This window comes from Tasmannia lanceolata, unplaced genomic scaffold, assembly GCF_043159265.1.
Source record: "Tasmannia lanceolata isolate RefF3 unplaced genomic scaffold, GAP_Taslan_0.1 ptg000003l, whole genome shotgun sequence".
Lineage (NCBI taxonomy): Eukaryota > Viridiplantae > Streptophyta > Magnoliopsida > Canellales > Winteraceae > Tasmannia > Tasmannia lanceolata.
In genome coordinates, this window is record NW_027518680.1 from 1,322,069 (window position 1) to 1,348,625 (window position 26,557).

Sequence of the window (26,557 nt, forward strand, 5' to 3'; positions counted from 1 at the left end):
GTCTGGTAGCATTATCCAATATTGTAACGTGGGTCATCTCTGCTTTTAATTTTCTATACTTGGAAAACTCTCTCTCTCTCTCTCTCTCTCTCTCTCTCCCTCGTAGGACTCAAAATTTGTCTTTTACCATTGACTAGAAAATTGAAAACCTCAAAAAAAAGAGTCACTTGTATCCTCCATCCTAAAAGACACTTTAGATTATGACAGCCAATTGTGTAGTCCCCGACCGAGACTCAAATTTAGTGCAGTTTTAGGTCCAATAATCGGTTGGGGACTCTACAATCGGTTGTCATAATCTAAAACAAACAGATTGAGCCCTTCTTGTACATCATTTATGTAATCAAGGCGATCTCACCAGCAACCATTTGGGCAGCCAAATCCCACCTTGATTGGATTATATCAGCCACTTGATCCATCTAGCCTCGATCAAGCCACGTTTAGGGTCCCGCTGAGGGGCTTTTCACCGTAGGGATAGCTTGCTAGGGTTTATTTTATTGTTGGATAGAGTTGCTATTTTCTGGATAAAATATAATCAGAGAAGACAAAAAAGCTTTGCTTAGAAAAATAAAAGGGGATTTTATGAAGTACTACAAGTAGTTTAGCTTATTCTTAGAAAGCAACCTCTAGTTTTTTGTAATTTTTAAACAACCACCTAGCTTATTCTTAGAAAGCAACCTCTAGTTTTTTTATTTTTTAAACAGCCACCTATCATTTGTCATTATATGTTAAAGACCACCTGGCGTTAACTAATGGTTATGTTGATGACAGTTGAAATTAATCCCTTCCATTTTTAAAGCAACAGAAATGCTTTTGGCCGTTGAGGACCTCAGGTAGGGCCCACCCACTCGATGGATGGTGTAGATCAAGGATCCTACCTTCCATATTTCCATGCCAATGATTCAAAATAACGATTCCCTCTGGATCAAGCAATAAAAACTAAAAGGCAATTGAATCGAACATGAGAGGATGCAAGTATATACTATAGCCAGACCAAGGTAAGAAAAACTTGAGATTGGAAAAAAAAACGAAAAATAAACAAACAGTTGAAAGTGTTCAAACTCCAAAAGATAAAGATGTAAGAACAAAACTCAGATTCTTCAAAAAGCTACGGGCATGAGCAGAGGTCGAGAGCCTGATGGCCTCGTTTCATACCTCTTTTTTACCTTCATTACCAGGTTCTGCGGCTTGAGCCGCAGTTCTCGCATCTCTAACCAACCTAGTGCCTTGATGCCCACCTACATTGCATATAATACAGAATCCATGATCATAAAAAGCACAACAAATATATTTGTTTGAACGAAAATTTTGACCCAGAAAGGAACTACTACATACTGGATGATAAGTTTAGAGGATCACCCGGGATTGGGATCCGCCCACGTTCACTGAATCCTTGATTGGAAGTTCCCAGAAGGGATAGCCTTCCATTTGTATCTTGTGATAATGCTATGTTACCGACACCCGTTTCGTTCTCTCCACTGGGTGCATAAGTCTCGTTAAGAGGTGGGCGCGCGCTAGACTTGGGTAAAAAAGTAGTGGACCATGAACCTCCGTTTGAACCAGCTAACGCCATTATTGCATCTGCCTGTTATTAACACCAGAGTCACTAATTATCAATCATAACATGCCATAACTTTGAAAGGAAGGGAGCCACAAATATCATAAGAAAATTTCCATTAACCAAAGAAAAAAGAAAGACTGCAGGAATGAAGGTGGTCTTGCATGAAGTACTTAAAAGAATAATGCACCATAACATGTGAAGAAACTGAGGGACTGGTCTGACCTTGGCTCATGATTCTTAGAAAGTTACATCTGTCTCTTCAAGCAGAGTATCAGGGCCTATGTTGAAAGCACACTATTGAATTGGAAAAGAGTGTTTTCTTCCATTGAAAAGTTACTCTCCTCAAATGAAGAGGCAGTCCACTTCAATGTACATTTTATCTTATTGTGGACTTATTTTTCTTTCTTTCTTTCTTTCTTTCTTTTTTTTTTTTCTTTTTTTTAATGGTATCTGTAAGGGATTATTGTCATTAAACAAATAAATGGGGCCTAATGAAAAGTAAATCTTGTATGGTGGTGCCTTAATCCCAGCCAACTTCCTCGTTGTGAAGCTTGGGTGCACAAAGCAGGACCAGCTAGGAAGCTTATTTATAAATAATTTTAAAATAAAGTCTAGTTACAACTAATAAAACATTAATGACAGAAAACTCGCTGATTTACTTTCTTAGTTGACAGTAACAAAAATTAGCAACGACATAAAGAATCAAGAAACAACAATGAACTACAAACAATACAATATTAATGGCATTAAAGGTGGATTCAGGAGCCAAATTCCATAGGGGTAGTGGCAACTTGGCTAGAAAATCCCTAACCAACTCGCCAATACTCTGCTCATGCACTTCATCTGAAACAATCTGAGGGTTTTTTTTTTCTCTTTCATGGGGCTAGTTTCTTTTCAACAAAGACACAAAAGTATCCTGTAATATTTTATGAAAAGGATACCCAGCCCAATTTCCATCCCTAAAGAAACTAGCGAGCAACTCCCAAATCCTTCCCTGCATGTAAGACTGATTCCCCAAAACATGATTTGATGTAAGCATAAAATCCCATGTCATGTATTATGTCATACTTTTCCATTCTACTCCATGATTCACTTACCATATGTATGATTTAGGTTATCAAGTTCCACCATTGTTAAGCAAATCAACCTACCAAATGCCTTATTAGATAGTAGACTCCTGAGTCAGTATCAAGCAAGTGATTCTGCTTCGTGAGTAGTTGAAACCTTTGTTTGACCCGGATTTGTGATCTCATATCTGTTTCCAAATAGGACGTTTAAGGATAGAATCAGTCTCATTTCCAATTATATCAACGTCATCAATGGACTCACAATGGCGACACCTCTTTTGGACCTTTCATTAGGTCAAAGAATTCTTTTAAATCCTCTTGATGACAACAATAGGTACATCGCCTATTTGCAACGTGTGGTGTGTGTGGGAAGGGGGGGGGAGGACAAAAAGCCATGGATACTTTGGGTGGAAGGAAGCATTCTTGGGAGTGGGAGATTAGTAGTAAACTTCTTTCACGGCCTTCATCAGGTAAGTGAGAGGCCAAGATTGCAAATTTCAAAGTTTCATGAGAAATTGAAATTGAAGATGGTAAAGGTCGCAAAGAGGAAAAGGCAATGACAAGGCCAAGCCATTCAAACTTCTAAGTTTGGCAAGAAATTAACGTAAGACAATGGTAAAGAAAGGCCATAAAAAGGAAAAAACAATGATAAGGCCAAGCTATGCAAACATCAAAGTTCGGTGAGAAATTGAAATCGAAGATGGTAAAAAATAGTCGTAAAGGGGCAAAACAATGATAATGCCAAGCTATCAAACTTTGAAGTTTGGCAAGAAATTGAAATCAAAGATGATAAAGAAAGGTCGTAAAGGGTGTAAGGCCAAAGCTACGTGAACATTGAATTTTGGCAAGAAGTTGAAGTGCAAGATCGTAAAGAATGGTTATGAGGGGGAAAATGCAATGATAAGTCTAAGCCATCAAACTTCAAAGTTTGGAGAGAAACAGAAATCGGAGATGGTAAAGAATGGTCAATAAGGCCAATCAATGCAATCTTCAAAGTTCGTAAGATATTGAAATGGGGATGGTAACAAATGGTCATAAAGGGAAAAAAAAGTCAATGATAATAAATAAAATGTCTGCATGGAAAACAAACTCTAGAAACTAGAACAAAACACTATATTTTTATGGAAGTTGGCAAACCAAATTTGTTCAAAAATAGAACTTCCATTTGACAAACTGGTGTGTTCTTTGCATGAGGGATGAAGAGACACTAAACCATTTACCCAACCATTGTAACTTTGTGCGAAGAGTTTGGCATCAAATTCTTGAACTCTATGGCATTTGCTGGATCTTCCCACTCTTTCAAAAAAGTTGGTGGATGGTTTTCGGACTAGGAATTTGGGGGGAAAGGGTCGTATTCTATGGACGATTGCTTTGTTTTCAGATAGTCGGATGTTTTGGAAGGAAAGGAACTGGAAAACTTTTGACAATAAATGTTCGTCTCCTAATATAGTATTTTGGGATTAGGGGTGGCAATGGTTCGGTTTCGGTTTGGTTTGACCCCCAAACCGAACCGAACCAAAATTTGAAATACCAAACCGAAACCGAACCGAAACTGAATTTTCGGTTCGGTTCCGCCAATTTTGCCACCCCTTACTCATAATCACTATAAATATTCGGTTTCGGTTCGGTTTGATCCCCAAACCGAAATTTTGAATCGGTTTGGTTTAACCAAACCGAAACCGAATTTTCAGTCTGGTTTCGGCTCAGTTCCAGTTCACTTCGGCCAATTTTGCCACCCCTATTTGGGATCCATTCAAAAAAATATATAGTATTTTGGGAAGTGGATCGAAATTATTCTGGATAGAGTGACTAAAAGTAAGAGAAACGCTAACGGAGACCGTCATATCCCAACATGCTCAAATTGAACGGTGACGATGCATCCATCGGCAACTAGGGTGTGGCAGGTGAGAAATTATATGGTGCCCGACCGTCAAGTCCCTTGTAGGTGGTACGATAGAAGCACCATCACATTTGATCCAACAGCAGCCTCTTAAAAAGTGGGCTGCTGTTGGATTGAATATCAAGGACGGTACTTCTCACACGGTACCTGACGGTCGGGCACCATTTAAAAACTCCTGGCAGGTATTGGAGTATTCAAAAATCAGTTTGGAGACTTCATCAGTGCATTCTTTGAACCAAATGGCTGGAAGGATTCAAGCGAAGCCGAAGTGTTGCCATTGCTCACTGGTTTAAGATCTTTCTCGTGATTTTTAGGGCATCCTAGAGGTGGAAGGGGACTCAATGGATGTTATCTCCTAGTAAGGAAGAAGTCTGTCAGCCCTTGGAGAGTCATTAAGATCAATAACGAGATTCTTGATTTTATGTTGCATCTATAGTTTCGCGATTTTGCCTTTGCCCATACCCCCCAAGTGTAAATGATGTGGTTGATATGCTCTCGAATACAAAAGTTTTAATGGAAGAAGAGATCTTTTAATGGAAGAAAAAAAGAGTTTCTCAAGAAGCTTTGCTTTAGATTTCTCTACTTGATATGTAAAATAAGGCTTACATGTACTTATTTATAGGCATGTTTCACCGACACTAGGAGAAGTCTATAACATCTAGATATTTCTCTCCACCGACTTTATCTTCTCCCTCATTCTAGATATTTTTTGAAAAACTATTTCTACAACTTTCAAGATTTTAGTAATTACAAATTACTTTCAACACCCCCTCTTAATTTGCAATCCGAACTAGTTGCTTAAAGTGTTCTAATTTTTCTGATGTGACGTCCTTGGTGAAAATGTCGGTGAGCTATTCGTTGGTAATGATGAAGTTCAATCGAATCTCCTCTCCACTGACTAAGTCTCGGATAAAATGATGACGAAGGTTCTGCTGTGAAATACGGGAATCTTCGCCATGGCAATTGCAGACATATTGTCACAATAAATTGTTGTGACACCTTTTTTCTTCTTGATGTAGATCTGAAAAGAGCCAAACTGCTTCACAAGCGGCATCAGTGGCAGCGATGTACTCGGCTCCTACTTAAGAGAGTGCGATTGTTTTTTGCTTCTGAAAGGACCACGAAATTGGCTTTGATCCTACGCAGAATACGTAGCCCGATGTGCTTTTCGTTCATCAATGGATCCTGCCCAATCAATGTCTGTATATCCAATAAGTCCGCCATTTTCTTCAGTCATGTATTTGATGCTAAGACTTTTTATTCCCAGTAAATATTGTAGTATCCTCTTTGCTGCAATATAATGATTTTTTTTTTGTTCAATCATGAACATGGAAATGAGGTTGACTGGGTAGATAATGTATGTCCTTGTATTTGTAAGATATATCAAGGAGGCAACAAAGCTTCGATAGACTAATGCGTCAACTTTTTAAGCTCCATCATTTATAGAGAATTTCTCGTTTGCCGCCATTGGTGTGCTAAGTGGCTTGCACTTTGACATATTGAACCTTCGCACAAGATTGTCAATGTATTTTTCTTTAGAGAAGAATATTTCTCCTGGAAACTGCTTTACTTGAATGCCAAGAAAGTATCTCATTAATATATATATATATATATATATATATATATATATATATATCTAATCATCTACATAAATGGCATGGCAGAATGGAAAAATAGCATTATTATGGAGATGGCGTACTGAAAGGAAAAGGCCTTCCAAACACATTCTAGGCAGAAGTGGTGAACACAACAGTCTATATACTTAATCGGTCTCCCAAAAGGTTGTTCTGAACAAGACACCATATGCAGCAGCAAGTTTTTTGCTTTAAAAGAAAGCAAATAGGATTGAACTTGATCAGCACCAACGAATAGCTCGCTAATCACCAAGACAGTCAAATCAGAAAAAATAGAACACTTCAAGCAACTAGTTCGAATTACAAATTAAGAGGAGGTATTGAAAGTAATTTGTAATTAGTAAAATCTAGGAAGTTGTAGAAATAGTTTTTCAAGAAATATCTAAAATGAAAGAGAAGATGAAGTCGACGGAGAGAAATATCTAAATGTTTTAGGCTTCTTTTAGTGTTGGTGAAACATGCCTATAAATAAGTCTATGTAAGCCTCATTTTACATATCAAACAAAGAAATCTAAAGCAAAACTTCTTGAGAAATTCTTCTCTTCTTCCATTAAACGATACTCTTCTTCTTTCATATCAGACTCGGATATCATGTCCTCTCCAGTCTTGTATTTTGCTTCTTCTTCATGTATTATTATGGGTGGTGAGGTTTTCTCGTCTCATCAACCAGGTTGCCTCTACGTTTATTCAATCTTCATATTCTCATGTTACTTTTATCTTTTAGGATCTATGGTCAAGTAAGGTCCTTGCTAGAGATGTTCATTGCATCAATTTATGCCTCCTAGCTAACTCTGATTCACATCTTTCACCTTTGGACTTTAGTGTCAAAGCATATACCACCCTCATCGCATCCCTAGATGTGTTCATTGAGTAGCCCATATGAGCATCCTAGCAAGATATTCGGTTTGGGTCCATCCCATTATGCCATGCTTGCTAGAACCTTTTTTTTTTTTATGGGTAAGCTGGGGTTAGGCAGGACACCGACCAGAATATATTAAGAAGCATAAGAAATACAAAGGGCCAAAAGGCAGCACCCAACCAGAAGGAGGGGGAAACAACAAGAGAAACAAAAGAGAACAAAAGTCGAAAGCACAAAGCTACAAAGAGCTACAACAAGCTGAAACTAGCAAAACAAAGGAGAAAACAACATGAACAAACAACTCCAAGGATGTAATAACCGGTAAAAATATATATATATATATATAGTCACTATGCAAGATTACTATGCAGAAATACTATGCAGAATTACTATTCAGAATACTATTCAAAACTACTATTCATAGTAGGACCCACCAAGTAATATTCACATCAGCGGGTCCCACATCAGCGGGCCCCACATCAGTAGGTCCCACATCAGCGGGCCCCACACAAGTAGGTCCCACATCAGCGGGCCCCACACAAGCGGGACCCAACACAAGCGGGACCCAACACCAGTCAAGCACGCCGTTACGAGTCAAGCCCACCAACAACGAAAATAAATTTAAATAATAATTAAATAATAATTAAATAGTATTATTTTACTATTTAAAGTACTTGAAAATAATTAAATATACTTAATTATTATTAAATAGTCTTTACTATTCACGCAGCAGCCTTCTACTATTCATAAATAATTAAATAATAGCCTTTACTATGCACAAAAATGCCTATAAATAGAGGAAGAGAAGAAGAAGAAAAAGAAAAGAGAAAGAGAGAGGAAGAGAAGAAGAAGAAAAGGAGAGAGAGGAAGAGAAGAAGAAGAAGAAGAAAAAGAAAAGAAGAGTGAAGAAAGAGTAAAAGAGAGAGAGGGGGAAAAAGAGAGAGAAGGAAAAAGGAAATCCACTATCCAGGTAAGTCTGTCAATAGTTATTTATTTAAACAGTGAAATAACGGTGATATGGTTGGTTCTACCACCTATGGATAAAGCGTGCATATGAGGCGATAACTCGCTATCGATTATGCAAACTTTACCTGAACGGTGAAATGCTAGCATAGTAACCGTCGTAACCGTAAAGTAAACTGTAAGGAAAAAAGGCGAACTGCTGAGCATAGTAGCCAAAGAATGATGACCTATTAAGAATAGTAACATATGGGGTCCACATGAACATGCGGGGCCCACATGCATAGTAACATGCAGGGCCCACATGAATAGTAACATGCGGGGTCCACATGAATAGTGCATACTGGCCCCATAATCTTAAATTTGATAGAAAGGACACAGGGAATATTATTTTAGAAATAGACAGAAAGGAATTTGATAGAAAGAACACTGAACACAGGAAACATCAGAATTTGAAAAGGGTACTTCTCAGCTACACTATCTCGCTCCTTTCCACGTACATTCAGGCAAGTGAATATGGACTCACTTCATAACGGTAATTCAGTGTAATTCCTATGATTATTTGATATGTGATTGTGTTAGAAGGTAAAAGTATCTTCAAAGGAAAAAGCATCTTCAATACCATATGTCTTTAAACTTTCATTTCAGAAAGCAAAATTTGCATATTCATTTCAGAAAACAACATTGCATAAATCCTGCATGCCATTCTAGGTTGAAATGAAGGGAGGGAGGACTAAGGCAGACCCTTAAGATCCGAGATAGGACTAAGGCAGACCCTTAAGATCCGTGAGAGGACTAAGGCAGACCCTTAAGATCCAAGAAAGGACTAAGGCAGACCCTTACGATCCGTCCTTGGGCAAAAGCCAAAAGTTAGGACTAAGGCAGACCCTTAAGATCCAATAAAGGACTAAGGCAGACCCTTACGATCCGTCTTTGAGCAAAGCCAAAAGTTACCCAGGCTGAGAGCGTACGACACCTGGCTAATAATGCATATTCGGGTGGAACCATATGGTGACCCAAAGGAAATCCTAGAAAGGAGCACGTCTCATTAGGGGGACGGGGGTTCCTTGATGGTCAATAGTTGACGGCCAGGCCAAGGCCACCGAACATGATCTTATTGGGAATTGCCGTATGACTATTGGGGGAGAGAACATATTTGGGAATCACAGTGAGGATGAGAGTTCATACAAAGTTGATTTATTTCCAAATTTGATTTATTTGAGAAAAACTGTATAGTTTAAAATGGATTCTAATGTTGATCATTGAAAATTTTTATGGTTATTGTACTGTTTCTTTTATGTCGTGAGCCTTTTTCCTTGCTCTTACGTTGCTACATTTCCCTCCACAGGATTAGTAGAAGAGGGAGCCTTCGCAAACGAAGACATATAAATAAAGCGGGAATGGGAAATAAATAGAGAGGGTGGAGTGACAGATGGGTCACCTGTCGTATTTAGACTCAGTTTAAGTATTTAATTTCGGACTATAATAAATTTTATTTGGGATGCTAGGTCCTTAAATTGGAACAGAGTGAGTTTTAATTTTAAATGGGTTTCATTATTAAGAATGCTTCCGCTGCTCATAAAGAAAAAAATCAGGTGAATTTGTCAAATAGGTGTAACGGCTTGGTTTTGGAAATCGGGTCGTTACAGTTATGGTATCAGAGCTGCACCAGGTTTAAGCTGTGAGGAACCTGGTGAACGAGTCTTGGGTACGTCTTAAGATGGGATACGAAGACCTAGTAATTAAAAGTTATGGCATCTTCCAACACACCCTGCTGAAAATGTAAATTAATTGTAGGCTTGTCTTGACAGAAGATGAATACTTACCAGAGAAAAGGAGCTAGGAGGGATGGCCAGGAAGAGGAGCAAGACCCTCTGCGCATGCTTACGGAAATACTTAGGAGTCAAGTGCAGTCCCAAGCAGCGAGTCAAGAGGCCCTCCGAAGTATTGCGGCAAATTTGGCCGTGCACCAGCCAAGGGAAGATCCTACCAAACTCCATCGTCAGTTCAGGGATTATCACCCTCCTGAATTCACTGGGGTGGGAGATCCTATGGTAGCCGACAGCTGGATCTTGAGCGTGGAACGCATCTTTGCTGTCATGGAGTGCGATGATGAACAGAAAATTAGGTTGGCCTCATTTCTTTTCACTGGCGAGGCAGGAGTCTGGTGGAGAACCACTGTACAGAATTACCCGACGGCGACCACCGAGACTTGGAGCCAATTTAAGACGAGATTTAATGCTCAGTTCTTTCCTGCACATGTAAAGGACTCACTGGCTGAAGAATTCGCAGCACTGAAGCAAGAAAGGATGTCGGTGGCCCAGTATGGGGCAAGATTCAGGACTCTATTCCGCTATGCCCCAGGTTATGCCGCCACTGAGGAGGATAGGGTAAGGAAATTTGTGGACGGACTCCGCCCCACCCTTATGGCCAGCATTATTATCCTTAATCCTCAGACCTTATCAGAGGCCTGTGCAAAGGCGGAAGTCGCAGAGAGAAGCGAAAGAATTGTTTCGGCTGCAAGGGCGCAATCCTCTGCGAACCGAAATCAACCACCACCTCTAAAAAAGCAGAAGTCGGAGAATGAGAATGTGAGTTATATTGTTCCAGTATGCCCAACTTGCGGAAAGAGACATGCGGGTCAATGCTGGAGGAACAGGGATGTATGCTATTCCTGTGGGGACCCTAACCACAATCAGTACAACTGCCCTAGGTTGGGCAGACAGCAAAATGGGACCCCATCCCAACATCAGCCTCAAACTCTGAGACAGTCTGCCCCTCAGCAGAACCAGTGGAGGGGTAATCAGAATCAGTGGAGGGGTAATCAGAACCAGCCACAAAATCAAGAGAAGAGAAACCAATATCGCCCTCTGAGTCAAGATGAGAAAGCTCAAGGAGGGTCAGTGAATCGTTTCTTTTCACTCGTTAACGACAATGCTAAGGCATCTACTGCGATAACTGAAGGTCAGGATTTTAATTACTATTCTCCTTACAATTTTATTATTCGTATAACTAAAAGTAAGCCTGCGAAAAGTTAGATATGAGATGGTAGGATTTGTAAGGGGGAAATAGGAGGCAAATCTTTGAGACATCTGTTCAGGAGTCACTCAGGATAAAAAGGCAGGAAGGCAGGAACTTGAGGTCATCATAATAGAAGATAGTGACTCCGAGAGTGAACCTTCAGAGATCAAGAAAATCCCATATTCAGCTCAGAGATCAAGAAAATCCCATATTCAGCTCAAGTTGTGAGGTATGGTAATTGATAGCCTATGCGAATAGTAAATTTCGGGGACGAAATTTTCATTAAGGAGGGTAGAATGTAATAACCGGTAAAAATATATATATATATATATAGTCACTATGCAAGATTACTATGCAGAAATACTATGCAGAATTACTATTCAGAATACTATTCAAAACTACTATTCATAGTAGGACCCACCAAGTACTATTCACATCAGCGGGTCCCACATCAGCGGGCCCCACATCAGTAGGTCCCACATCAGCGGGTCCCACATCAGCGGGCCCCACACAAGCGGGACCCAACACAAGCGGGACCCAACACCAGTCAAGCACGCCGTTACGAGTCAAGCCCACCAACAACGAAAATAAATTTAAATAATAATTAAATAATAATTAAATAGTATTATTTTACTATTTAAAGTACTTGAAAATAATTAAATATACTTAATTATTATTAAATAGTCTTTACTATTCACGCAGCAGCCTTCTACTATTCATAAATAATTAAATAATAGCCTTTACTATGCACAAAAATGCCTATAAATAGAGGAAGAGAAGAAGAAGAAAAAGAAAAGAGAAAGAGAGAGGAAGAGAAGAAGAAGAAAAGGAGAGAAAGGAAGAGAAGAAGAAGAAGAAGAAAAAGAAAAGAAGAGTGAAGAAAGAGTAAAAGAGAGAGAGGGGGAAAAAGAGAGAGAAGGAAAAAGGAAATCCACTATCCAGGTAAGTCTGTCAATAGTTATTTATTTAAACAGTGAAATAACGGTGATATGGTTGGTTCTACCACCTATGGATAAAGCGTGCATATGAGGCGATAACTCGCTATCGATTATGCAAACTTTACCTGAACGGTGAAATGCTAGCATAGTAACCGTCGTAACCGTAAAGTAAACTGTAAGGAAAAAAGGCGAACTGCTGAGCATAGTAGCCAAAGAATGATGACCTATTAAGAATAGTAACATATGGGGTCCACATGAACATGCGGGGCCCACATGCATAGTAACATGCAGGGCCCACATGAATAGTAACATGCGGGGTCCACATGAATAGTGCATACTGGCCCCATAATCTTAAATTTGATAGAAAGGACACAGGGAATATTATTTTAGAAATAGACAGAAAGGAATTTGATAGAAAGAACACTGAACACAGGAAACATCAGAATTTGAAAAGGGTACTTCTCAGCTACACTATCTCGCTCCTTTCCACGTACATTCAGGCAAGTGAATATGGACTCACTTCATAACGGTAATTCAGTGTAATTCCTATGATTATTTGATATGTGATTGTGTTAGAAGGTAAAAGTATCTTCAAAGGAAAAAGCATCTTCAATACCATATGTCTTTAAACTTTCATTTCAGAAAGCAAAATTTGCATATTCATTTCAGAAAACAACATTGCATAAATCCTGCATGCCATTCTAGGTTGAAATGAAGGGAGGGAGGACTAAGGCAGACCCTTAAGATCCGAGATAGGACTAAGGCAGACCCTTAAGATCCGTGAGAGGACTAAGGCAGACCCTTAAGATCCAAGAAAGGACTAAGGCAGACCCTTACGATCCGTCCTTGGGCAAAAGCCAAAAGTTAGGACTAAGGCAGACCCTTAAGATCCAATAAAGGACTAAGGCAGACCCTTACGATCCGTCTTTGAGCAAAGCCAAAAGTTACCCAGGCTGAGAGCGTACGACACCTGGCTAATAATGCATATTCGGGTGGAACCATATGGTGACCCAAAGGAAATCCTAGAAAGGAGCACGTCTCATTAGGGGGACGGGGGTTCCTTGATGGTCAATAGTTGACGGCCAGGCCAAGGCCACCGAACATGATCTTATTGGGAATTGCCGTATGACTATTGGGGGAGAGAACATATTTGGGAATCACAGTGAGGATGAGAGTTCATACAAAGTTGATTTATTTCCAAATTTGATTTATTTGAGAAAAACTGTATAGTTTAAAATGGATTCTAATGTTGATCATTGAAAATTTTTATGGTTATTGTACTGTTTCTTTTATGTCGTGAGCCTTTTTCCTTGCTCTTACGTTGCTACATTTCCCTCCACAGGATTAGTAGAAGAGGGAGCCTTCGCAAACGAAGACATATAAATAAAGCGGGAATGGGAAATAAATAGAGAGGGTGGAGTGACAGATGGGTCACCTGTCGTATTTAGACTCAGTTTAAGTATTTAATTTCGGACTATAATAAATTTTATTTGGGATGCTAGGTCCTTAAATTGGAACAGAGTGAGTTTTAATTTTAAATGGGTTTCATTATTAAGAATGCTTCCGCTGCTCATAAAGAAAAAAATCAGGTGAATTTGTCAAATAGGTGTAACGGCTTGGTTTTGGAAATCGGGTCGTTACAAAGGAGGAACCAGAGTCAACTAGAGACTGAATCCAAGAGCTCAGAATTACCCAATCTTAGGAGGCGGCTTAGAAAGGGAAGGCAGCACACAGGAGAAGGATGGGCACAGGAGCAAAGTCGTGGCTTTTCCTTTCTTTTTCCTTTGAACTTTTTGCCGATTAATTTCCACACCTTCTATGGTGGGAGAATTGCAATCTAAGTGATCTAGGGCTGTAAATCTGTTCCAGTGGATATCAATTTGGGGAGAAGGCACATTTGAGGCCATGGGACTATCTCTTGTGGGACTTTTTACGCTAGAGGTGGAAGCTCGAATGTGATCAGCTTTGATTTGATTCAAATTAGCTTTGGATGTAACAGCCTCCTCGCTTTTAATTACAGGTCTCCATACTTGCTTGGGGAGAGAAGTATGTTGGTCTTTGGCATAGCAGCAATCACTCGTTTTATGACTGAAATCCACACAATTACTGTATGCTTCTGGTTTCCATTCATAGACAATTTTTTGAGTGCTCACACCCGAAGATGATCTAAGGTTGATAGACTCAGGAAAGTTTTGGCCAGCTTTAACTTGAATACACAGTCTAGCATAGTTGAGTCTTGAAGATTGGGCTGTGTGAGAGTCCATATATAGGGGCTTCCCAATGATACTGGCAATCCGGCTTAGGATGTGAGAGGACCAAAACTTGAGGTGAAGCCCTGGCAGCCTAATCCAAACTGGGATTACCTGGAGCTTTTCCTTCTCCAAGGAGGTGTCAGGAGACCAGTTTTTAAGCATAAAAGGCTTAAGGGCTCCCACCATAACTGTGGCAAGGCTACTCAAGAACACGAGTGCAGTCTTCCGAATTAGAGAACCTGAATAAGAAGATTCCTTCTTCCAAACTGAATATTTCTAAAATGCCCTTGAGTTTCCATTTGCAAAAAAGGTTTTCTTTTAGCGCAATGAAGTAGGGCCTCTTGCCTAAAAAGTATCCCACTAGGCAATTAGACCATTTGGCTGAGGTTTCTTCCGATTCTTCATCTTTGATGTCTAGTTCCAGGTTTGCAGCTTCCTCCTTATTTGGGGCAATGAAATCAAGGTTTGTTGGGGCTTTGACTGAAGGATGGGGAGAGAAGAGATCTGTCCAGGGATTGCTTGTTGGGGAGAATACACCATGGGGAGCTGAATGAGGGCCACCACCATTTGAAGAGATCTGTCCAGTTTTCTTGGTGAAGTTACCACTTGAAGTCCCAGCAGCAGCTCCATCCTTTGCTGTTGAAGATGAAGGAGAACTTGATGGGGAATTTCCACCAGGAATGATTTCTCCCGCATGGGGGATGATTTCCTTTTCATTTTTGCTTCCTGCCTGCTTGAACTTACACAGGAGAATGTCTGCAAAAGGTGAATCTGAAAGTATCATCTCTTTATCAGCAGCTTTGGATAAGGTAGGTGTATGTGTCCCATTTTGGTTTCGAAAGCAAGATTTGTTCAAACGTCCCTCAAATGTACCAGTTGATCAAATCTTTCATTTCTTTGTGTTCGGCCTCAAGGTACCGACTTCTCCCCTTGACAAGGTGTGGGGCGTAGGATCCAAGGAATTCTCTAATTAGGCTCCAAACAAATTAGGATCCAAGCCACGTTCGTTGACGGGCCTAATTGTAGTGAATTACCCAATTCAAAGCTTACGCCATGTTCGAGTCAACTCAAAACAGAGTCCCAAGTTTTCCATCCTTAACAAGGGAAATGCTATTTTGGAAGTGTTACATTTATGTAGATAGATATTTCCCTCACTCAATGTGGCCGACTTATTAGCAAGGAGGGCATTGATAGGATTGAACTTCGTGTTGGGAATGAGCTTTGACAAGTGCAATTTCTTTTCATTTGTATTGTTTCAGCTTTTGTTTGAGCTGAGAGGCCTCCTCAACCCCTGTTTGTAGACTACTAATTATATCAAAAAAGAACCATTCAAAAAAAAAAATATATATATATATATATATATATATATATATAATATAAAATAAAACCCAAACGCACACAACAAAGAAACAGTAATCTGTAATATACCTCAATGATTTGCAAGATATTACATTCTAAATAGAGCACTGCTAGGAAAATGGGACTCCGTTTGGGGGAAAAAATGGCATAATTTATTGGAGCCACGTCCACTAAATGACAAAGGAAGGGAGCCCAAATCCCCATAAAAGCAATAAATACATCTTCAAAAAGCCAAATCAACGGTCACATCACGTCCGTTTTAATTTCCAAAACGGTGTGTTTTCCTTTTAAATAACTTTAAAGAGCTTAAAGCATGGATGAAATTCAATCGTTTTAGCTAAATCCATCACGCTCAACGATCACATCATCATCATTTAAATTCATCTGCTACTGTCATTAAACCTAAGATAATCGAATCAAGTTTCTCTACGGCTTTCTAACAACACGCAACATGACGAAAAAAAACAAGAAATTCTTGAAACAATAGTGAAATATAAATAAAATTGGGGAGCAAAATTATTCAAAACAAATTAATCCACTTATACTTAGCAACAAAACCATAAGAAAGTAGGTAAACAGACAAGCATATGCTGACCTTATTTGGATGAACATCATCAAAGACATGTGCTTGGCCACCATAAAAGATTGTCATCTGCCTACTACAGGATGTTAAGCTACATCGACTGGCAACAGACAACATATAGGATCACATCAATTTTCCTTCATTTGAATTCTACATCCATTTCCTAATCAAGTGGTCCAGAAACTGAGCAAAATGGTGCATAAAAATAAAAATAAAAAAACACCCTGAGCATAACACAGAAGAAAAAACATGCAAGATGATATTTACCTTGGACAATTAGCAGAATCAGTATCGGTGTTTTGGGGCACAGCCTTTAGTTTATTACTATTTGGCAACACCCCAGTTGGATTTCTCTCGTTGACTCCATTATAAGAATTAATGACATTTAGAATGCTCGATCCTTTAATGCCTGTTCTAGAACCTTCATCGGCAGCAGGTTGAGAAATAAGTGAAGTGCTAGCACTAGTTTCTCTATTTTTGTTTGAAGAATGCTTGTCCACATATGTTGCAACTCGGCCAAGGCGTGAAGGGTGATGCATCATTGGCCCCACATTCATTGGCATGGACCGCTCCCAGTTGGAAACAGCTAAATCTGGTCTACTATTAATGGGAGGCTGTAGGATCAGAGGTGAAGTACAAGTAGGCCTCGGTGGTTGCATTGTGAACAACAATTCATTGTCATGTGATCTTCTTTGTCGCTCTCCCCCCATCTCATTTTGAAACATCTGCATTTCAAGTTGAGAATGCATTTAGGTGCTGTTTGGATTGCAGGAATTTTCTGGAAAAGTTTGGAACGGAAAAATAATTCCAAAATTGCCTACTTTATCTACACATGAGAAAGGATAACTTGAACCAATCCTATTCAATTTTTACTTAGAGGGAGCTTCAATTTATGATGATATCCCTCTAAATTAACCATAATCATATTATTTCCCTCTAAATTGTGGAAAGAATAATTTTTCTTGAGAAAATTTTTCAATCAGAAATGTTTTTTTTTTTTTTCTGCAGTCCAAACAAGGCCTTAAGGAAGAGGAACAGAAAAAAAATGGCACGACATAGATTCTGATGACGAAGCATGGTCATCTGGCATTAGAATGTGAATGATCTTCTACAGGGAGTCATCGCCTACTACTATAGCAAGAAAATTAATTTACAATAAATATTCTAATACCTTTACATGACGCAAGCTCTCAAGGGAGTCGGGACCCATTGGAAGTATCCTATCTCTGTTAGAACCCATAAAAGCAGAATCGGAATTGCTCCTCTTTCTTCCCAAAAATCTCTTACTTATCTCGGTCAGAGTCCCAGAAAAGTCACTCTTTGTACCATGGAACTGACCCCCCTCAAAATTGTTTCCTGCCTGCCTCTCTACAAACATGTAAAACAATGAATAAATAAAATTTAATGCTTCCCAAGGAAGTTTTCAGAAAATATAAACAATACATATCAGATTCCACAAAAAAATCAATCAGTTCCACCAATATGAATAACAAGCCAACATTAGTTCTGCATATCTAACACCAAAAGTAAACCACTCAGATTATCCAAAATAAACTTTTGCGGAAGATAACAGAAACGAATAAATAAATGAGTGAACATGACGAAGTAGTAATAGTCCTAAATGTTAACATTCATGTAAGAAAATAAATAAATATAAGTGTGAGACTAATCTAGATTTCAGTGTGGGAAGCACAAGAATGATTTTGAAATAAAAATTTCCAAAAGTGCAGAAAGAACACACACATACACAGCAAATGAATGTTTCCCATAAGAAACCAACATCCCATAACAAAATTAAGAAAACCCAAAACCCATTGTACCTATATTTTCCACACACCCAGTAAAATAGAATGAAGAAAAACAAAATGAAGAAGAGAAACAAAGAAAAGGGAAAAGAGAAAGGTGATACCAACTTCTACATAACCATGAGAAAAAACTTCTTGGAATCTCCAAGGTTAGAACTTGTGGGTGTAGGAGTGTGGATGGAAATCTTCAAATAGCAATTATCCAATGAAGTCAGAATGTGTGGGGATTAGGCTCTCCATAAATGTGAAGGAGATGATCTGGGTCAGTAACCCTTATGTTTTCAGCTTACAAGAAACTAAGTTGAAGGATATTTCGTGGTCCTTGGTGGTCGAGGAGAAGTAATGTGCTAGTTTTGGAGGTTGGAACCCGCTTGACTGCTTAGGAATCAGGGGGGTACAATTTGGAGAGATATTTTGAAGTGTGTCGTTATTCCAAAGGGAGCCGTTTCGTGGTGTGGTGTGGTGTCGTGAGGTGCCCTGAAAAAAGAAGTTCCCTGACATATTTTCTTTGGCGACGGAGCGGAAGAGTACAATGAAAGAATCTTTCTATAGATTGAATAACAAGGCAAGCTAGAAGGTCTTATTCTTCAATTTTTTTTATATAAAGAGGCAGAGAGGATGGGCATGTTATAGATACTTTGAACTCGATTTTTATTAAGAGAGATGGTGAGGATAGGAGAGTTTGGATTTGAGACCATGATGGTGAGTTTTCTATTCATTCTTTCTACAAGCTACTTATGTCAGTTATGAATCTCTCACATGGGAACAGGATATGGAAAACTCATCCCCTAGAGTTTACACATTCACCTAGATGGTCTATCTCAGCAAAATCTTGATAGTAGATCACCTAAGTACGCGTAATATGATTATCATTAACTATTCTGATGCGTTTAGAGGTGAAAGAGAATGAGAATGGATAAGAGGTTCATGGATTGACTCTGAGAGGTTATTGAAAAAACCCACAAAACTACCAACCCGACTCCAGAAACTCACTGAAATAACTCTAGAATATTAAACAGAAAAAATATACAAACAGATAATCAAAGACCCACAAAAAAAAAATTTAATTTTTTGAATGGCGAAAGACCCAGAAAAAAAATTTAAAAAAAAAAAAAAAAAAAAAAAAACAGAGAAGAACCCATTAAACTGACTATACCAATTCATAAAAAAAAAAACCCCCAAAAAAATATGGCCATGGAAACTGACCGGAGCCCAGATCAGAAGTTGCAGAGACAAGGCCATGGCCACCGGAAGAAGCTCCGATCGACGCCGACGGTGAAGATTCCGATGCTAGGGTTTCTCCGGCAACAAAACCCTTTACAAGAACAGAAGCCGAATCCGTATAAGTCGTTCCAAAGAAATCATGGAAAATGGGTTTTTCTTCATCATTAGCCATCATCAAGATCGCCATTCCCTCAAGAAAATGAAAAAATCATCATGCTCAAAAAATAATAATAAGAAGAAGAAGAAGAACAACAAATACGAGCTCAGTCCCCCAAAGAAAACCAGGGAGAACACAAAAAGAATCTCGAATTTTGACGAGGCAAAAAAGAAAAGATGATGCAGAACCCTTTTCAGAGCTCTTCTGCCACTGCATTAAAAAGCAAAAGGTCTGCTTTTATATTTTTCTGTTTTTTTTTTCATGGACTGAGTTTTTTTTTTTTTTTTTTTTTGGTTCTGCAGCATTTGCAGAGGAGAGAGAGAGAGAGAGATGTGTGGGGATTTCATTCCAGCCTCTGCCCCTCACGTGACAAGGCTGTCCGTACGAATAGACACGTGGCTTTCTATGATTCGCTAGTTATGCATGTGTGTCGTGTATCCCACTGCGAGCATTTTTTCTTCTTTTCGCATTTATTCTCAAGTAGACCTTGACTCGTGTCTTATTGACTTATTATTGTATCCGCGCCCTCGGCTCGGCTCGGCTCGGCTTAAGGTAAAACTACAATAATACCCTCGTTTTGTAAATAATTTACGGACACACTATCCGAGTTCCTAGTTGTTTTTTTCTAGCGAGCAATGATGGATAATGGGAGCCCTTGGATAAAGAGCCGCGGAAGAGCTATTCATTCGATCCACGTCATTTTCTGAAAAAGTAAAATCAGTTACATTTGATGACGTGGATCCAATGAAAAGCCCTTTTGTGGCTCTCTATGCAAGAGCTCACTTGTATCTATCATTCCTCTTTTTTCTAAAACGAAAACTATTGATATCGGCAATACAATGTTTTAATAATTACACGAACTCTGCTTGTCTTTTATGCTTAAATTGGTTTTGATAACTTTTTGGGAAGGTGCAATGATAAATTCGCACCCGTTTAACATGAATTAACGTTATAAAGCGTTAAAGTCTGCAACATACTCTCCTTTAAAGCGGTGCGAATTTATCGTCGCCCTTTTGAGAATTGTAACCACTTTTAGAAGCTGTTTGAATAATAAAAGACAAGATGAGTTAGTGCAATGATCGAAACATGATAGTGCCAGCATCACTAACCTTAATAAATTCTGAAAGTGGTCCATCGATTTTTCTAATCCAAACCACTCAACTGTTGGAACTGACAATTGATGGATCAAATGCCAAATAATTTTAACTTAATGGGATTGAAAATTGGATTTCTTTCTAATACTCTCTTGCATTGGACAAATTTACGCTTAGGGTTCTATTTTACAGGGGGCGGCTGAGCCTCTAGCTCAATTGGTAAAGACTACGTTATTAAACCGTAATTGTCCAAGATGTTCATCAATCCCAGCTTCTTTACCAAAAATAAAAAAAAATCTATTTTACTTTTTAAATGATTTATCATTTTACGAAGCACAAGTGAAAGGGATAAAATTGTCCGAGGAGAAGAGTTATAGTGAATAACATGTCCACAATGGGGACGTAGGAATGAGTAGCTTGATCATTGAAGAGATTAATCCGTGGTCCTTCCCTGAGTTTCTTTACCTTTTCATGAAGCCTCATCCTTGAATACTAACGAGTGTAATGATCTTTCTCTACCACGATGAAATATTTAAACATTATCCAAGTCTTATCAAGAAGATTATAAAGTTAGTTGAATAGTTCAGTAGAGCATGCGTGTGGCCCATCATATCTAATACTTTTATTTTAAGTCCTCGCAAAAAATTGAAGGGCGCCCTTGCAGAATTGGTGAAAGGGCGCCCCCCGATTGGCTGCAAGGGATGGTTCTGCGTATTAACAGTGTCTTGCAGCCATTGGGGGCGCCCTTTCACCATGACAGTGAAAGGGTGGCCACGGATTCCCCTCATCTATCAAGTATCATATAAATGTAAACATTTTATTAGCTATTAATTAATATCTTATCAATGTAAATTTCTATATAGCTGTTGAAGAAATCTATATATTAATATATGTAATATTGTAATTTAATTTGAATATATGCAAATATTTTATATATTAATACACGTAATATTATAATCGAATTTGCATACATGCAAATATTCCACACATGACAGTGAAATCTCCTAAAATATGCAAATATTATAAAATATTCCACAAGTGTAGCCCATTGCAGTTGGGCCCATCATAACCAGATAATCACTAATACCTCGATTTAAAAATGCATTTTCAGGGCCCGCCGAAAAGAAGCCCAGGGTCTGTTCGACAACCATTCTCTGCTCTCATTCTTCCATCAGATGAATGAGAGATCCCGAGCCAAAGCGACTCTGATCCCTGATCCACTTAGTAAGATTCTCACTATCCCGTCTTCACGAATGGATGCGAATGGTTGCCAAACACAACCTAAATTGTTGAATTTTGTTAGCATTGATCATACAGATCAGGCATTAATGTGGCGTGAGACCAAGGTCATATAGGTCCCACTTTATGGGGATCCACCAAACCAACAGTCTTGACCACAATGTATGCTATGTGCGACAGAGGGTTGATCATTGAGATCATATCAATGATCGTTTGCCATAAATTGTAAGTGTCGTATACGAACTCTTTTTTTTTTTTTTTTGATGAGTAAGCTGGGGTTAGGCAGGACCCCGACCAGATATATTAAAGATAAGAAAAGAAACTACAAAATGGCCACAAGGGCAGCACCGAAGCAAAAGAGTGAGAAACAAAACAAAACAGGACCAAAGACCAGCAACAATGAGGGGATTACAATCTTAAGTAAATCGTCCCATCACGATCCGAGTTAATGATGTGAAGAACATCCGGGGGCATGACGAAAGGAAGGCAATCATCTCATTTCATTATGCAGCTTCTCTTGGAGAGGTAGTCTGCCGCGGCATTTCCTTCCCTCCAACAATGCGAGAATTTGCACGATTCGAAACTCCCTACAGCTGATTCAATCTGATTGATGACTCCGACAGCTCTCCAAGGCTTTTACTGCTTATCTTGAGAATGATATTAATAGGCACCAGTGATTCAACCCAAATGTCCCTAAATTTTAATCTCATTGGCCCCTTAATTCCTTCCCAAATTGCATAAGTTCAAGTAGGTATATATCCTCTTTGGGGACGGATTTTGAGAACCGGCTGAGAACCATGCCTTCCTGGTCCCTTAGGATTCCACCAAAACCTCCACCATCATCATCAAGGGAAGCGTCTGTATTTATCTTGATCACACCTCGTGAAGGTTTAATCCAGGAACACGATTTCTTTGTTTTTTCTTTGATTCGAAGCTTGTACCCAAAATTTGCAGCAACTTGCTCGTTTGGGTCATTGGAGATATCATAGATGGAGAGGGTGTTCACTCTAGATCTGATATCCCAAAGGATATCCTTTAGAACTTGAGTTTTGTGACGATTTTTCTTTTCAAGAATTATCTTGTTCCTTTCCCTCCAAATATGGTAGATCTCCACTTGGAACCCAATTTTAATAGCAAGGGAGCGTTGGCCATTACCAGGGAGCAACTTCCTGATCCATTCTTCCTCTTCCTAGATGGTTTTTTTGCATTTTCTTATTTGCCCTCGTCTCCATAGAGCTGATCTCCATATCCATACCGTATAGCTGCAATATAGCTGCAGTTAAAGAAGAGGTGATCCGTGGATTCATTCATGGAATTACACAGTTGACACACAATGTCGATTCCCTGATTTAAATGAAGAATTCTGTCTTTGGTTGGCAATTTGTGCTGGATGGCTTTCCATGCTGTGAGAGCCATCTTTGGAATACCACCATAGCACCAAATTACAGGGTACCATTCAGGCTTGGGATGATGAGTTCTTGTCATTTCTCAAGCGCTTTTAACCGTGAACTCCCCATTAGCTCTGGGCTTCCAGATTACTTTATTTTCCTGCTTGTCATTTGTAACGATAAGCTTCAGGATTTTCTTTTCCTCTCTTAGGGATTCCTTGCATATGATTGGGTCCCACTGACCTTCTTTACGTTAGAGTAATTAGGTCAAGCAAGAGGTTGCTTGAAGCATTACACCCAAGGTATCTAATTTGGAATGCCAAGTTTGTTGCCTCCAGCCCTTATATATAGAGATACACTAGGTTCATGACTGGTTAATGGACTCTAGCCCATGTAGGCCCACTACACCGGTCCATTATCTTATTGGGCTTATATTAGAACATACATGGGTTATATCATATACCCAACAATCTCCTCTTATGTTCTATATATAACACAATCCAATAGATAGATAGTGTGATGTCCAAATAAAATATTGAATCATCCACATCACCATATCATAAAAGATCTATAATCCAGCTGAAAACACGAATACTTTTATGATTAACTAAGAGTTTTAGATATAATCTAAACTCAACCAAAAGATAGTTTCACATATAAGTGAACCCCACTGATCTTAAAGGAATTCATTCATGGGGAATGATTCTCATCGAGATCCAAAATAAAGTTTCACAAACAAGTGAACTCTATACATACTGAAATGAAAGTATAGTCTTCATGACTTTAGAAGATTTACTCATCAAGTAAGTCATCATCATCAAAGTTCAAATCAAGACAAGCTCCTCCTTTTTCGCCAATCCCTATGAATTATCAAAATATGGATTTCATGAGAATGAATCCAATCAGTTGTGTAAAACATGAATTACACATGAAAGTACCTACTTCTCCCTTAAGAAGAACTTAGTACAATCCCATAATTCACGAAAGTATCTAGTTCTATCATAAGAACATAGTACAATTTCTTAAATGGCTAAAAAAGTATCACTCTCACCATAGGCATAATTGTCAAGTTTCAATAAAGAACAAGGCCAAATAGTTTATTTTGCAAAGAACCATTTCATGTTTCTTTTTGGAATGTTACAGTCATCTTATCCATATTTGAGTTAAGTTGTATCATCAAGTTTGGAATGTACAACCTTTCCCAAAAAGGACATGTCATCAAATGTGGAATGACACACAACAACTGTAAACATCATCGAAACATATCAAGTGCCTATCTTGGCCAAAAAGGGAGATTCGAAGATTCAAAATAATATGGATGTAGGTTAAGTCCTGTCTATACAAACTTTAACCCTGTCTCCCCCACAGTTCTGAATATTCGATCTTTGTTCAGTCCCTTTGCGAGACCTTCAGCCTATTATCCTTCGATTTCGTATCAATCAAAGTGATAATTCCGTGTTCTTGAGATAATTCAGCATATGGCATGTTTCAGCCTAAGATGTCTCCTCTTACCATTAAAGAGTGAGTTCTTCACAACCATTGTTGTAGCTTGATTACCACAGAAGACACATAAGGAACTAATCCTTAACTGGGTCAGTGGAATGTCCATAACCATAATCAGAATCTTTATCTCCTCTGCTTTCATTTGCAACTGAAGCTAGAGCATAAAGTTCCAATTCGACTTCCACACAACATCAGTAGAGTTGTTGTCCCCAAATTTTGATCCCCATGATGCATCAAAATATTCTTCCACGATAAGTGGATGGCCACCATAGTTATGAGCATACTCTTGAGTACACGAAAGGTATCTCATCAGCCTCATAAGGGCATTTCTTTGCTCATGGCCAGGATTGCTAGTAGAACGACTCAGCATGCCAACTATAAAGGCTGTCTGGCCTAGTGCAACACAAATCATACATGAGACTACCAATCAGTTTGGAATAATCTAACTGATTCACACTGTCTCTTCCTTAGAGATCAGCTTCTTGGTATAATTAAAATGGTGTCTCAATCGGTTTGCACTCACTGCATCCTCAAAAGGAAAGTAGTTTTTCATATAATGGGCTAGGCCAAGGGTGATTCCTTGCCTTTCAAAAATTTACTTTCATACTAAGAATGGTGTTAACAACACCCAGGTCTTTTCATGTCGAATTCTATTACTCATCACATAAAGAGATTGAAAACAAGAAGCAACATCTACATACAAGCAAATAATCATAACCTAATTCGACACAAAATGATAGTAAGGGCATTTATCCGAGTAATTGATCAGAAAACCCAAAGCTCTTTACTATTTTGTCAAATGTCTGATGTCACATTTTAAGTGCTTGATTAAGACCAATACAAGGATTGTTAGAGCTTAACATCCATACGAGCTTTGTAGAATCACATACAAACAAATATCTACTTACAACCCATAGTCTTAGCTTCATTGGCAAATCGACTAGCTACCAAGTTAGATAACCAACAGAGAGCTCATTCCATCATGAATGGCTTCTACCCATAACATAGAGTCCCCAGATCTCATCACTTCCTAACAGGATGATGGATTATTCTCCATATGGTAGGTCACATAGTCCTCACCATAACCCTTGGGTACTCTATCACATAAGACATAACTCATAAAGAATGGAGGAGCAAATGAGTTTGGCACTCTATTCAGGATGTGACTTGCAACCAAAGCAATTTCTCCCCAAATGCAACCAGGCATGCTAGCTGACAAAACATGGAGTTTAACACTTAAGTTAACGTCATGTTCTTACACTCAGTTATGCCACATGATTGAGGTGAGTGAGGGCAATGGTTTCAAGGATTACACCCTAAGAGGCACAAAATTCCTTAAACCCTGTCATTGTGTATCCTCCTCCTCTTTTATCACTCCTAAATTTACACTTGTCAATACTTAATTGACATAGTTAATGATATATTATGAGTGTTAGGAAGTTGGATCATTTTCTGAGAGTTTACATGTCCCAATCGGTTGTGTAACAACTTAGGATCAATTAGCAGTGAGCTATCCTGACTAACAGTCTCATTTTTTAAACTCAAACCATACATACCATCTATCAAATATGCACAACCAAAATATGTTGAGTGAACAATCAAAATTACTCTACCACACATAAATGAAGTGCATAAACCAAAATAGTAGTAACTACTTTAACATCTTATAAAGGTAGTTGTTTACCTGAAGAAAGGGCCAAGTTCGCAGTACTAGTGTGAGTGACCTCCATGTCTGCTCCACTAGCCACTGTACCAGTCTCATTTACTTTGGTAACACCAGTGAAAAGTTTCTTTGAGTTGCAAGTATGACAGATGGCAGCTGTATCTAACCACCAATTTGAAGAATTACTGGCCTTATCTTTTTCCAACATGGCAGTGAAACTTTTAGGCTCAGCCTTATCTACCAACATAGTAGCTTCCTTATATGGTGTGTCAAATTAACCATCTTAGGTTGCCTACAATCTGCAGCAAAGTGACCATATCTCCCACAGGTGTAGCACTTGCCCTTCTTTTTCT

General features: G+C 38.8%; 1 protein-coding gene across 2 annotated transcripts; it reads right to left on the reverse strand.

Annotated features, from left to right (window-relative positions):
* Positions 1 to 996: 996 nt before the first annotated feature.
* Positions 997 to 19,640, reverse strand: LOC143847048 (protein TIFY 8-like). 2 transcript variants are annotated; one of them, XM_077355720.1, is made up of 6 exons: positions 19,143 to 19,640; positions 17,303 to 17,499; positions 16,399 to 16,856; positions 16,144 to 16,231; positions 1,333 to 1,582; positions 997 to 1,235 (listed from the first exon to the last, which is right to left on the reverse strand). In XM_077355720.1, exons 1-6 carry the CDS (start codon positions 19,345 to 19,347, stop codon positions 1,147 to 1,149), a joined length of 1,287 nt encoding a protein of 428 aa, XP_077211835.1. In that variant the 5' UTR covers positions 19,348 to 19,640; the 3' UTR covers positions 997 to 1,146. The 2 variants fall into 2 exon arrangements, with proteins under 2 accessions (XP_077211835.1, XP_077211842.1); XM_077355727.1 differs by having other exon boundaries at positions 1,357 to 1,582; positions 19,143 to 19,639.
* Between the last annotated feature and the right edge of the window lie 6,917 nt (positions 19,641 to 26,557).